At 40.5% G+C, this 13895-nt stretch overlaps 1 protein-coding gene and 1 long non-coding RNA gene across 5 annotated transcripts in view; both read right to left on the bottom strand.

The window, feature by feature from the left end:
• Positions 1-655: 655 nt before the first annotated feature.
• Positions 656-6357, bottom strand: tomm34 (translocase of outer mitochondrial membrane 34). 4 transcript variants are annotated; one of them, XM_021609115.2, is made up of 8 exons: positions 6240-6357; positions 5689-5828; positions 3606-3705; positions 3119-3271; positions 2828-2982; positions 2534-2681; positions 2231-2357; positions 656-2143 (listed from the first exon to the last, which is right to left on the bottom strand). In XM_021609115.2, exons 2-8 carry the CDS (start codon positions 5816-5818, stop codon positions 2042-2044), a joined length of 915 nt encoding a protein of 304 aa, XP_021464790.1. In that variant the 5' UTR covers positions 5819-5828; positions 6240-6357; the 3' UTR covers positions 656-2041. The 4 variants fall into 4 exon arrangements, with proteins under 4 accessions (XP_021464790.1, XP_036839056.1, XP_021464789.1 ...); XM_036983161.1 differs by having other exon boundaries at positions 5987-6317; XM_021609114.1 differs by having other exon boundaries at positions 6083-6317.
• Positions 6358-8406: 2049 nt separating this feature from the next.
• The window catches only part of LOC118965285, a 24848-nt gene continuing 19359 nt past the window's right edge, over positions 8407-13895 (bottom strand). The window contains exon 3 of the long non-coding RNA XR_005052571.1: positions 8407-9131. This is a non-coding gene — a long non-coding RNA (uncharacterized LOC118965285). The remainder of the gene's footprint in view (positions 9132-13895) is intronic.

Genomic DNA, 13895 nt, shown 5'->3' with positions numbered 1-13895 from the left:
CTGGGTTTGGTGGATGCCAGGTGAACACTACCTGCCCGAATGCATAGTGCCAACTGTAACGTTTGGTGGAGGAGGAATAATGGTCTGGGGCTGTTTTTCAGGGTTCGGGCTAGCCCCCTTAATTCCAGTGAAGGGAAATCTTAACGCTACAGAATACAATGACATTCAAGACAAATCTGTGCTTTCAACTTTGTGACAACAGTTTGGGGAAGGCTCTTTCCTGTTTCAGTATGACAATGCCCCTGAGTACAATGCGATGTCCACACAGAAATGGTTTGTCAAGATCAGTGTGGAAGAACTTGACTGGCCTACACAGAGCACTGAGGTCAACCCCATCGATCACCTTTGGAATGGATTGCAACACCAACAGTGAGCCAGGCCTAATCGCCCAACATCATTGCCCGACCTCACTAGTGCTCTTGTGGATGAATGGAAGCAAGTCCCTGCAGCAATGTTCCAACATCTAGTGGAGAGCCTTCCCAGAAGAGTAATGGCTGTTATAGAAGCAAAGGGGGACTAAATTCATATTAATGCCTATGATTTTGGAAAGAGATGTTAGACGAGCAGGTGTCCACATACCTTTGACCATGTAGGATACGTGCATTTGGGAAATATTGCTGAGCCTTAATTGACATATTGAAATGCCATGATTACACAGTGTATAAAGTCATATCTTTATTATTTTGCACCATGAGGTAAGCGTTCCAACATTTCACAGAATTGAAAAAAAAGTGCTGCAATCACCAATATACCCAGATGACATTGCTGAAATGTAAAACACCCACACTAACTTGTGTCACCACTGCAAAAGCATTGATATTCCAAAGATAAATTTAACAAAAAAGATGTTCAAACATTCCGTAATTGAAGCAACAACTGGACAATGGAAAACAACTAGTATCATCCAATTCAGCCCCCATCAGGGAGGATGAAAGTTTGATTTGTCCCATTTGTTTCCTGAATCCTAATTAGTGAAAAAAAATTACATTAAAGATTATGCATTACTGATAGAATTGTCAACATGTTAGGTGATACAGGTGGTAATGATGTTTCAATATTCTCTTAAATTCACAATAATACGGTAACCATCTGTTTCTCTGGTATAGTGTTACTTTCCTCGACTCAATGAAAATACCCATAAAATGTTCATTTATTTAACCTTTATTTAAACTAGGCAAGTCAGAAGAACAAATTCTTAATTACAATGACGGCCAACACCGGCCAAACCCGGACGACGCTGGGCCAATTGTGCGCCGCCCTATGGGACTCCCAATCATGGCCGTGTCTGTAGTGAGTGACGCCTCTAGCACTAAGATGCAGTACCTTAGACCTCTGTGCCACTCGGAAGCCCAAGATAACTACGATCTTAAAGGGATAGTTTACCTATAGATGTATTAAAGATAATATAAATAGGTGCTTATATTAGAATGTCATGCTTCATGTCCAAATCATCCTAAAGTATCTAAATATTGATTGCGTAACTCATAAGTTACTTAAAATGATTTGGACATTAAGTGCGGGAATGCTAATATAGGTACGATTGACTTGCATTGGATTTGTGCCATGAATGCTAAAAAGTTAGCATTTGAAACAGTGACCAGGTAAACAAAAACAATGCATGGATTGCTGTCCTACCTCGTCCATAGAATGCTTACAGAGTAAGTCTGTAAGTAAAACCAATGTAATTTTGTAATTTGGGTGTACTATATCTTCAACTACAACAGTAGTTGATCGTGAAAATCTCTTATGCTAGTGGAAATACATACAAATGCATAGTCCTTGTAAAACAATGGTTGAATGCTATATTTTCAGTTTCATGCAGTGATTGCATGATGTATATGAAGGCTAAATATGCACTGCATTGACTGTGCTTCCCCTGTAGTAGTCAAAGCAATACTCCATCTTGAGTGGATTTAAGTTAAACAGGGCAGGAAATAGATTGGAAAACCTGCTTCTGTGAGTGAATACAGGCACTTCAGGCATGTACACCAGGTCAGCGTAGGGTCGTTCACATCCACAGGCAACCATCCGAATCACAAGCTCATTTCTTCTTTTGCACTTCCAGCAGTAAATTCTGTCCGGCTGTGTTCTTTGGCTCAACTTTCAGCAAGCTGTTTAGATCTTCAATGCAAGCTTTGTAGTCCTGAACGGCAAAATGAACACATCAAACAAAATGTAAAAACTCCATACAATGTACTAACAATTTTTTGTTCATCAGAAAGGCTCTCACATTCAGCTCCTTGTGTGCCTGTGCTCGTCTGTACAGTGCCTTGATATTAGCGGAGTCGAGTCGCAGGGCCTCTCCACAATCTTGCACTGCCTCCTTGTACATCTTCAAAGAGAGGTAGCAAAGTGCCCTATTTAGTACAAAAGGCACAAATTAGTCCCATATAGGAATTATGCACATCCCTTGTACAACAGGAGCTGGGCAATAATATTTCACAGAACTATATAACAATGCAGAGTTGTGAATACCACTCCCAAGGGTTTGCTGGCATTTGTCTACACACCAGATAGACATTATTAGTCTCACCTATTTGTGTAGGTTGTGATTTCTGAGGAATTGTGTTTGAGGCTCTGAGTGTATTTCTCTATGGCTTTCTTGTACTCTCCTTTTTTCACCTGCGCATTGCCTTCCTTTTTCAGGGTTAGGGCTTTTTTAATGGAATCCTCTCCTGGGACTGAAATAAAAAATGATACATCTTATTATTTACAGTACATCTGTTACAGGTTGTACAAAGATGAGAATCCAATAGTAATAGCCAAATTATTAACATCATTTTGTGTTTCTACTCATATTTGAGACTGATTCCTATGAAAGACCAACCAGATTTCTCATTTTCTCTGGTGCCATTGTGTTGCTTTGTTTGTTGGCTTGTTGCCAGAGACAATTTTTCTTTGATGGCCATCGGAACAGTGGGAATAAGTGGGAGCTTCTCTCGCCATGAGAGTCCATCCACCTCTGTCAGACACTTCGTCATTCTAGAAAGAAAGAGGGTTAACAAGTTGTACATTCCACTATCTTGATTATGTCCCCTATATATGACAGAAGTTCTTAGAAGTTGAAGGACTTGAAAGGCTTTTTGTAAGTGAAATGGATTTGTGCAACATGTAATACCTGCTGGTACCATCATGGGCTGCAGGTATGTTACAGTCGATCTGTAAGGCTGTCTTGTAGTCCACATAGGCTAATCTGTATCTCTCCAAAGCTTCATACGCTGCAGCCCGGCGAAGGAGAGGCTTGATGCCAAATGGAACTAGGTCAAGAGATCTATAAAATAAAACATTTTTAGGTAGCAGTGTTGTTGCAGTAGTATGGACAAAGAAAGCCGGAGAACCTATACAACAGACAAAGTAATGTTCTACTTGAGTATATTGGAAAAAGATTATCATGATATGTTTTAGGTATAAGTGTTTCTGCAGTAGTATGGACAAGGAAAGACAGAACAGAACCTAAGCAACACTGGACAAAGTAATGAGTTACAGTAAATTGGGAAAAGCTAATGTTGAAATATAAATACACAGTATGAACCGACTGTAGAGCCGAAGAAAAAGGCCTTCATGGCCTAACACAAAACATAATGTCCACAATGTAGGCTACTTACACTGTACAGTCCTTCACACACTCCCAACAATTTCCATCCTTCAGATAACTGGCTGCACGGTTAGAATACAGGATACTAAGATCCTCTGGATTCTTCTTTCCTGTAAATTAATTTACAGTGGTAACAATGTATCAGAACATGGAAAGCTTGTTCTGGTTTTAGAAGACTTCAATGACGCACAATATAAAACACATGTATATGACGCGGCAAACAATGGACGCTATGCGAGAATTGTACCAAAAGAAAAGCAATAAACACATCTGTTCAATAATGTGGTCGTCAAAATACAAAATAAATAACTTGAAAATGTCCATGTGACAGTTTTTACCCATGTCTAAAAATCCCAATACTGTGCGTTATCATATTTACACGATATGAGCCAAAATGTAAAGTCCCGTGCTAAGAACCTTTTTGTGAAACCCACGAATTCTGTGTATTTATATTTGCGATGATTATTCCTCAACACATCAGAGCAAGATCAATAGTGGAAAGTAAGGGGTGTTTCACTGTCATCAGACGTCTTTTGTCTGAAATAGATGGTGAAATGTTTTTCCTTCGCTTCTGTCATTGATGTTTTCAGAGACACGAAAAAAAAACTGCATTTTACAATGTAGAGTTTCGTAGCTACAGTGGGGCAAAAAAGTATTTAGTCAGCCACCAATTGTGCAAGTTCTCCCACTTAAAAAGATGAGAGAGCTCTGTAATTTTAATCATAGGTACACTTCAACTATGACAGACAAAATTAGAAAAAAAATCCAGAAAATCACATTGTAGGATTTTTAATGAATTTATTTGCAAATTATGTTATTAATTATTATTATTATTATGTTATTAATTATTATATGTATTCATCAAAAATGTCTATTGAAGCCGAAAAGGCTATTAGACCATCTTGAATGTCCTTTTCTATTCAAAACTTTGAAAGCTTTCAACTTTCCAACTGAAATAATAAATGTGCTGATGCAAAAATATACACAAATAATACATTATCTGATTAAATTGCTTAAGAAAGGGGCAAAAAAAAGGAATGTCTTCTCTCTCTCCCTCCTGTTTGCACTGACAAGTGAATCTCTTGCAGAAAGAATTAGACAGGACCCAAGCGTAACAAGTATCAGTCTTGGCAAACATTAATATAAACTAAATGCATTTGCAGATTATGTCCTGCTATACCTAACCAATATTGAAAACAATGCCCCCCTTGCTAAAATGATTTTCAAAATACTAATACAATTCACCTGGGGGAAAAACAAAATAATATCATTAGGAAGATTAATGATCTACAGCAATCTATTAAGTTGACCACAAACAATATCAAATACTTAGGATGCTTATTAGTGACCACAAACAACAAATATACGCTGAGTGTAAAAAACATTAAACAAGTGCTCTTTCCATGACAGACTGACCAGGAGAGGAGACAGTTTAAACTTCTTTTTTTTTACCTTGAGACATGGATTGTGTGTGTGCCATTCAGAAGATGAATGGGCAAGACAAAAGATTTAAGTACTTTTGACAGGGTATATTAGTTGGTTCCAGGCACACCGGTTTGAGCGTATCAAGAACTGCAACGCTGTTGGATTTTTTACGCTCAACCGTTTCCCAAGTGTATCAAGAATGACCCACCATGCAAAGGACATCCAGCCAACTTGACACAACTGTGGGAAGCATTGGGAGTGAACATGGGCCAGCATCTCTATGTAACGCTTTTGACACCTTGCAGAGCACATGCCCTGACGAATTGAGGCTGTTCCGAGGGCAAAAGGGGGTGCAACTCAATATTAGTAAGGTGTTTCCAAGGTTTTGTACACAGTGTATAAAGATAACTTTATCCCATTACTCAACAATATGAAAGCAGATCTAATTAAATGGAACAATCTTCCCATAAAATAAGATTTTAGCAATGGTAAATCCTATCCTCATGAAATAGTGATGTGTGTTCCCCAGAAGATTCTCTATAACATGCAATACAAAGTATAACACCAGAACCAACGTTTAATGTAACCCCCTACCATGTAGCCTGGTCACAGAAAACACTACTAGAACATTAAGCCATTGTTGTGACTGGCTTTAGCTAGCTGCCTACCTGACTTCTCCACTTCTTTGATAGCCTGGCTGTAAATAGAAGCAGCCTCCCCATACTGTCCAGTTTTAAAGAATTCGTTGCCTGCTTGTTTCAACTCTGTCCAAGACTGGGAACGACGCTTCTGTGACATCTTTGTTTTTCTGTAACACATGACAGAAACAGTTGCAAGATAACGTTAGTTGGCTAACGTTAGCTTGCTTGCTGCCAAACGTAAAGCTAACTTTTACAGTAAACAAAAGTTATTGTTAATAGCTACTAAATTTAGCCAGCCAACTAACGTTAGCTTCTACATACTTCCCTTGAATAATCTGGCCAGCATAATTTGAGCTAATTCCTTAAAAATACAGTAGCTAACTAGCATAGTATTAGTGTATCCAGCTAGGTCTCAATTTACCAGTGACTGAATTAATATTGATATCTGGGCAAGCCGGTTGTGTAACTAGCTATAATCTACTGTACTCGTCCGCAAATCGTCTAACTAATAATGTTAGCTAGTAAACTCAATATCTTAAACAAGTTAGCTATAGAGGTGTAATACGTGTCTCGTTTACTAGCTAATCACGAGCATCGATCAGTGGGTTTTCAGAATCACGTTAACTCCCGTTATTGGCAAAACCGCTGTGATTGAAAAAGGCAAGAACAAATAAGTACTTCCGGGTCACGGATTTGTGGAATCATTCAGAGTAAAAGTTCCGTCCTGTGTACTTTGTAAATTAATCATGAAAATGTACACAACTTCGACATATATATACTAATTTATACTAATTATCATACAAATAATAAATACGAGTATTTCCATATGTTATGTAATTTCATTTTTTATGTATATTTTTTCCAAGCCTATATGGTCAACAATGTTTGTGTGTGTGTACTTCTATCACTTATTGCATCATACAAAATTATCTGTATGTTGTGTTGCAGTAAAAGGGCGGTCCATACTACTCAGAGCACTTCTAGTGTCCAAATCCAGAGTTTACACCCAGAGGAGCATCTCTGCTCATTTGGCAGCCCTTATAGAGTGGGCCATCAACTTAAATCCAATGTTTTTTTCGTATTGCACTACAAAATGATCTGTACGTTGTGTCACAGTAAAAGGGGGTCAATTCTACTCAGGAGCACTTGAGGTTTTAAAATCCATAGAGTTTACAACCAGAGGAGTGTTGCTGCTCATTTTAGCGGCCCTTATAGAGTGGCCCATCAACTTAAATTAAAAATAATATTCATATTGGACATACCTGTTGCACTGTACAAAATGATCTATACTTTGTGCCACTGTAAAAATGGGGGGGAGGGGGGGTCCATTCTACTCAAGAGCACTTTTAAATTCCAAATCCACAGAGTTTACACCCCCAGTCGTTTCGCTGCTCATTTTGAGGCCATATTTCATGTCGGACATACATTTTGCACCATTTCTGTACATTGTGTTGCAGCAAAAGGGGGTCCATTTTACTCAGGAGCACCTGTAGCTTCCAAGTAAACAGAGTTTACAAGATTTATAGGAAATTAACATGATTAATAAAAGAGAAAAATATTTATTAAAACATTTCACTTTGAACAACTACCCCATCTAGTGTCCTTTTAAAATTCTGACTAATGACGGAAAATATCATTTTTTTGTAGCGTTCAGTGTTATATTGAACATATCAGAGGAGGCTGGTGTCAGGAGCTCATTTTAATGGCTGGGATGTAATCAATCGAACGGGGTTAAACACATTGTTTCCATATGTTTGGTGTGTTTCAAGTCAAATCAAATTTTATTGGTCACATTCACACACATATTTAGCAGATGTTATTGCGGGTAGAGCGAAATGCTTGTGTTCCTAGCTCCAACAGTACAGTACGATCTAACAATTCACAAAAATACACACAAATCTAAAGTAAAAGAAAGTAATTAAGAAATATATCATTATTAGGACAAGCAATGTTGGTGTGGCATTGACTAAAATACAGTAGAATAGAATACAGTATATACATATTAAGTAAGTTAAGAAATATGTAAACATTATTAATAAAGTGACTAGTGTGCCATATAGGGCACCAGCCTCTAAGGTGCAGGGTTGAGTAACCAGGTGGTAGCCAGCTAGTGATGCCTATTTAACAGTCTGATGGCCTTGAGATAGAAGCTGTTTTTCAGTCTCTCGGTCCCAGCTTTGATGCACCTGTACTGACCTTGCCTTCTGGATGGTAGCGGGGTGAACAGGCCGTGGCTCGCCTGGTTGATGTCCTTGATGATCCGTTTGGCCCTCCAGTGGCATAGAGTGCTGTAGGTATCCTGGAGGGAAGGCAGTGTGCCCCAGTTGATGCATTGGGCAGACCGCACCACCCTCTCTGGAGAGCCCTGCGGTGGTGGGCAGTGCAGTTTCCTTACCAGGCGGTGATACAGCCCAACAGGATGCTCTCAATTGTGCATCTGTAAAGGTTTGTGAGGGTCTTAGGGGCCAAGCCAAATTTCTTCAGCCTCCTGAGGCTGGGTATCATTCCATTGATTCCATTCCAGCAATAACAATGAGCCTGTCCTCCTATACCTTCTCTGACCAGCCTCCTCTGGAACATACATATTGCACTGTATGCAATTTATACTATTATAGTGGCCCTTAATCTGTGGAAAAGTTACTGAAAACTGATATTCAAGGCATAGAGCTGGTTATGCTCCTTAAGTGAGTTGCTGATGAATACGAATGCAAAATAATGACAAATGGAAACAAAAATAATGTCAATGCTAGTTTTTATTTGTTGCTACTTTGAAATACCTATTTTCAAGAGGGAAGTGAAAAAACAGATACCTACTTAAGCCAATGTTGGAGAAACTGAAAAATAACTTCCCTGATCGCTTTTAAGACAATCGAGCAAGCTCATGGAAATACACAAATCATTAACAATAACTAAACTATTTACATACTTTCAAATACATGTAAAAATAGTGACTTATTACAACAAAAACAATTATTTAATTGTTTAATTATTTAATTGTAATCAGACTTTGGAACTAGTACTTAATAATCAGGGCTGGTGTCTGCTCTTAAGGACCCACAGGTTGTGCAAGACTTTGTTCAAGCCCAGTTCTACCATACATGTTTCTACTAATAAGCTGATTAGTAGAATTAGGTGTGGTAGAACGGAGATTGATGAAGCCACCATCCCCGATACAAAATACTAACAAATCACAAACTGCTGGGAAACACCCATAAAAGGATGAGTCATTAGACAAGTACAAAAGCACACAAAAAAATTAACAAAATGAAACAGAAAATTAGTTGATTGATAACTGGCCTAAAATCTATGCTTTCGAATTTTTGGCTAATATAAATGTCATAAGTAATGCTTTTGAATTTAGACAATATATTTACAAGAAGATCAACACAACTTCCACTTGGTTCTCTTTGTGATTTCAGCAAATGTCCTTGGTGAGGAACATTGTCTCAATGGTCCCAGGCCTTCAGTTCCTGAAAGACAAAATACAATTTCTGATAATCATGCAACATATAGCATTCAACAGATGATTGTGCTTTCAAATCCATCTTGGAAATGTACAACAAACAAAAACAAATTATATGTCCAATCTGAAAAAACAATTGGATTTAAGTTGACGGGCCACTCTATAAGGGCCACCAAATGAGCAGTGACGCTCCTCTGGGTGTAAACTCTCTTGATTTGGAAACTATAATAATATAGTAATACTATTAATATTGTTATTTCTATTATTATAGTAATAATGGCTTTTTAAATAATGTTTTGTAATTTATATTACTGTGGTTACCATGATAACTATCTAGTAATTATTACTTTTAATGCTGTTAACAATAATGTCAATGCTATATAATATTATTTGTGCTATAAAGGCTATTACATTTATTATTTTTTTCATATTGTTAAACAAAGTCTGCTAACATTTCCTCATAAAATGTTACGAATTTCGACCATTTGTATTTTTTTTCATCTTCATTGTGGGACTTTTATTTTGAAGGAAAATCGCCGAGGTCACGGCTTTATTCTTGCAAGTTCTTGCTTATTCTTGCTGGCGGAATGGAGATCTTGGCAAGGACGGACACGCTATCTTGGTGTTAGATTTCATTTTCGGTTCTTCCTTTCTTTGGACAGGGAAAGTATGGGTAGCTCCAGCCCAATATGGCGACCGAAGAATGGGCGAGTGGGTGTGTCGAAAGTAATGGGTGTTGTTTTTTTGTTTTTGTTTTTTTTCTCACATCAGTTTATTTAAAGTATGATAGCAATCTACACAATAAATATCTAATATTGATATCCACCTAGATTTCACCTTAATTTTTTTTTACAGAATTTCAGTTTCATCTTCTCCCTTTGCAGGCTACTGGGCTTCCTCTCACAACCATATTTGGTAGTGAGTGGAAACGTCAAGCGGATGCTTTATATTTATACACCCGGTGAAATATCTGTCTCATTGTTCTCTCTGTGGCACTACTGTCAGGCAACGGGCATAGGAAGTAGCCAAAATCAGGGTGACAGTCGCAGAAAGCACATGCATACAACACTAGAAGCAACAGTACACCCATCATCTATACATTTCATGAAAAAATAAACAATCATCCGTTTTATAACTGAAAATAAATAATTATTTGTGTAAAACTAACAGTGAACGATTCAGACTCATTCTTTGCTTAAAAACAGAAGTCCAAACTCTCGAGGTATGTAAGTAGTTGCATGGTAAGAAATGAACACGGCTCAATCAAAACCGTTAAGGCAGTTGTTCCCAAACTTTTCATACTCCCGTACCCCTTCCTCTAGCACCAGGGTCAGCGCATTCTCAAATGCTGCCACACACACACTATACGGTATATTTATTAAACATAAGAATGAGTGTGAGTTTGTCACAACCCGGCTCGTGGGAAGTGACAAAGAGTCAGGGCACAAATAATAATATAATAATAATCAATAATTTTGCTCTTTATTTAGCCATCTTACATATAAACCTTATTTGTTAATCAAAAATGGTGGACAGCTTAACACAGGTTAATGAGAAGGTGTGCTTGAAATGCAAGATTGCACATAACTCTGCAATCTTGGGTTGTATTGAAGAGAGTCTGTCTTAAATAATTTTTCACACACGGTCTGTGCCTGTATTTAGTTTTCATGCTAGTGAGGGCCAAGAATCCACTCTCACATAGTTGCGTTGTTGCAAAGGGCATCGGTGTTTGGCCGAAGTAGGGTGTCATTGTAAATAAGAATTTGTTCTTAACTGACTTGCCTTGTTAAATAAAGGTCAAATAAAAAAAATAAAAGTGTTTTAGCAGCACGATTTGCCAAGGCAGGATACTCTGAGCGCAGCCCTATCCAGAAAACTATCAGAGGCTTCTGATTAAATTCAATTTTCACAGAACCGCTTGTTGCAATTCGATGACATTATCTGTAAGCTTGAGTTCATTTTCACACCAAAAATCATACAATGAAGAAAAGACCTATGTGTTGTCCTTGTTAAGGCAGACAGAGAAGAGATCCAACTTCTTAATCATAGCCTCAATTTTGTTCCGCACATTGATTATAGTCGCGGCGAGTCCCTGTAATCCTAGATTCAGATCATTCATGCGAGAAAAAACATCTCCCAGATAGGCCAGTGTGAGAAACACGTTATCATGCAAGCGGTAGACAAGTGAAAATTATGGTCAGTAAAGAACACTTTAAGCTCGTCTCTCAATTTAAAAACGTGTCAATAATTTGCCGTTTGATAACCAAAAAGTGTTACATGGTCGCTGCCCATATCATTGCATAATGCAGAAAATACACAACAGTTCAGGGGCCTTGCTTTAACAAAGTTAACAATTTTCACTGTAGTGTCCAAAACGTCTTTCAAACTGTCAGGCATTTCCTTGATTTCCTGGATTACTGGTAACATTTATTTATTAATTATTTTGACTTTGACCCCTTTTTCTCCCCAATTTCGTGGTATTCAATTGTTTTAGTAGCTACAACTCCTGTAAGGGCTCGAGAGAGACGAAGGTTGAAAGTCATGCGTCCTCCGATACACAACCCAACCAAGCCGCACTGCTTCTTAACACAGCGCCATCCAACCCAGAAGCCAGCCGCACCAATGTGTCGGAGGAAACACCGTGCACCTGGCAACCTTGGTTAGCGCACACTGCGCCCGGCCCGCCACAGGAATCGCTGGTGCACGATGAGACAAGGATTTCCCTACCGGCCAAACCCTCCCTAACCCGGACGACGCTAGGCCAATTGTGCGTCGCCCTACTGACCTCCCGGTCGCGGCCGGTTACGACAGAGCCTGGGCCGAACCCAGAGTCTCTGGTGGCACAGCTGGTGCTGCAGTGCAGCGCCCTTAACCACTGGTAACATTGTTGTGTAGATTTGGCAAACCAACGGGGGTAGGAGCGTTGAGCCAGTAGCAAAAAGGTTACTGGATCAAATCCTCGAGCTGAGGTAAACATCTATCGTTCTGCCTCTGAACGAGGCAGTTTACCCACTGTTCCCCGGGCGCCGATGACGTGGATGTCGATTAAGGCAGCCCCTCGCACCTCTCTGAGGGTTGGGTTAAATGCGGAAAACACATTTCAGTTGTACCCCCTTTCCCCTATTGGACGGACGGACGAGTGCAACAGCTACGACCATAGACCCTCTCGCTCAACTTTCTTTTTTTTGCGCTGCACGCACTGGTATGTTCAGTGCGCCTGGACTATTATTGCTTTCAGGACTTATTATTGACAGTGGTGTTCAACGGAGTGTGCATTTGAGATTGTTTATTATTTGGGATTATTGATTGAACTGGATAGATTTTTGTGGGACTTTTGTTATTTGGCCAAAGACACTGACACATTTGAAGGCCTTTTTTGTTTTGTCTATACACACACAAATATACATTCATGACCCAGTCACTACTCCATCTGGGAATGAATACAGATTATTGCAAATCCTGTCACGGCCGTCAAAAGAAGTGGAACAAAGTGCAGCATTGTGAGCGTACATTTGTTTTATTTAAAAATGTCGGCAAAAAACAACAAACGAAAGAAACAACCGTGAAGCTTACAGGGCCAAGTGCCACTAACAAAGATAACTACCTACACTGAAAGGAGGGAAAAAGGGCTACCTAAGTATGATTCCCAATCAGAGACAACGATCGACAGCTGTCCCTGATTGAGAACCATACCCGGCCAAAACATAGAAATAAAGAAACATAGAAAACAAAACATAGAATGCCCACCCCACATCACACCCTGACCTAACCAAATAGAGAAATAAAACAGCTCTAATGTCAGGGCGTGACAGTCCCCCTCCCAAAGGTGCGGACTCCGGCCGCAAAACCTGAACCTATAGGGGAGGGTCCGGGTGGGCATCTATCCGCGGTGGCGGCTCTGGTGCAGGACGTAGACCCCGCTCCACCGCTGGCTCACCCCGCTTTGGTGGCGCCTCTGGTGTGGGGACCCTCTCTGCGGGCACCGGACTGGGGACCCTCGCTGCGGGCCCCAGACTGGGGACCCTCGTTGCAGGCCCCGGACTGGAGACCGTCGCTGGAGGCTCTGGACTGGAGGCCGTCGTTGGAGGCTTCGTGCCATGGATCATCACTGGAGGCTTCGTGCGATGGATCATCACTGGAGGCTTCGTGCCATGGATCATCACTGGAGGCTTCTTGCCATGGATCATCACAGGAGTGAGGAGACGTACAGGAGGCCTGGTTCTGGGAGCAGGCACAGGACTCACCAGGCTGGGGAGACATACAGGAGGCCTGGTGCGTGGGGCCGGTATAGGTGGCACTGGGCTGGTGACACGCACCTCAGGGCGAGTGCGGGGGAGGAGGCACAGGACGTACTGGACTGGGGACATGTACTTCAGGGCGAGTACGAGGGGGAGACACAGGACGTACCGGACTGGGGAGGCGCACTGGAGGCCTGATGCGTGGGACCGGCACAGATTGCACTGGACTGGTGACACGCTCCTCCAAACGCCTACGTTGCCGCATAATCCTCGCCAACTCCATTCTGCTGAATCCTTCCTCGCACTGCTCTATTGAATCCTAGGCTGGCTCTGGCTCTCTCCCTGAGTCAACCGACCACCTCTCTACCTCCTCCCAGGTTGTCTCTGGTCCACACCTTGGCACTGCCGACCGTCCCGTGTGCTGTTGGGGCTGTGTTTCTGGACCTAAGGAAGGCTTTTGATACTGTTAACCATGAGATTCTCATCACAAAATGAGTTCAACTTTTGCCCTGATGCCTTGAGATGGATGAAAT

This window comes from Oncorhynchus mykiss, chromosome 7 (assembly GCF_013265735.2).
Source record: "Oncorhynchus mykiss isolate Arlee chromosome 7, USDA_OmykA_1.1, whole genome shotgun sequence".
In the NCBI taxonomy this organism is placed as follows: Eukaryota; Metazoa; Chordata; class Actinopteri; order Salmoniformes; family Salmonidae; genus Oncorhynchus; species Oncorhynchus mykiss.
The sequence above is the reverse complement of the archived record's forward strand: the minus strand, read 5'-3'. Positions and strand labels throughout refer to the sequence as shown.

Excerpts from the sequence above, each read along its gene's own strand:
- tomm34 (XM_021609115.2), bottom strand. The coding sequence starts at position 5,818 with ATGTCACAGAAGCGTCGTTCCCAGTCTTGGACAGAGTTGAAACAAGCA. Across the intron at positions 3,272-3,605 it reads TGTGTGAAGGACTGTACAGT|ATCTCTTGACCTAGTTCCAT; the intron begins GTAAGTAGCCTA and ends TTTATTTTATAG. Across the intron at positions 2,144-2,230 it reads AGGCACACAAGGAGCTGAAT|GACTACAAAGCTTGCATTGA; the intron begins GTGAGAGCCTTT and ends TTTGCCGTTCAG.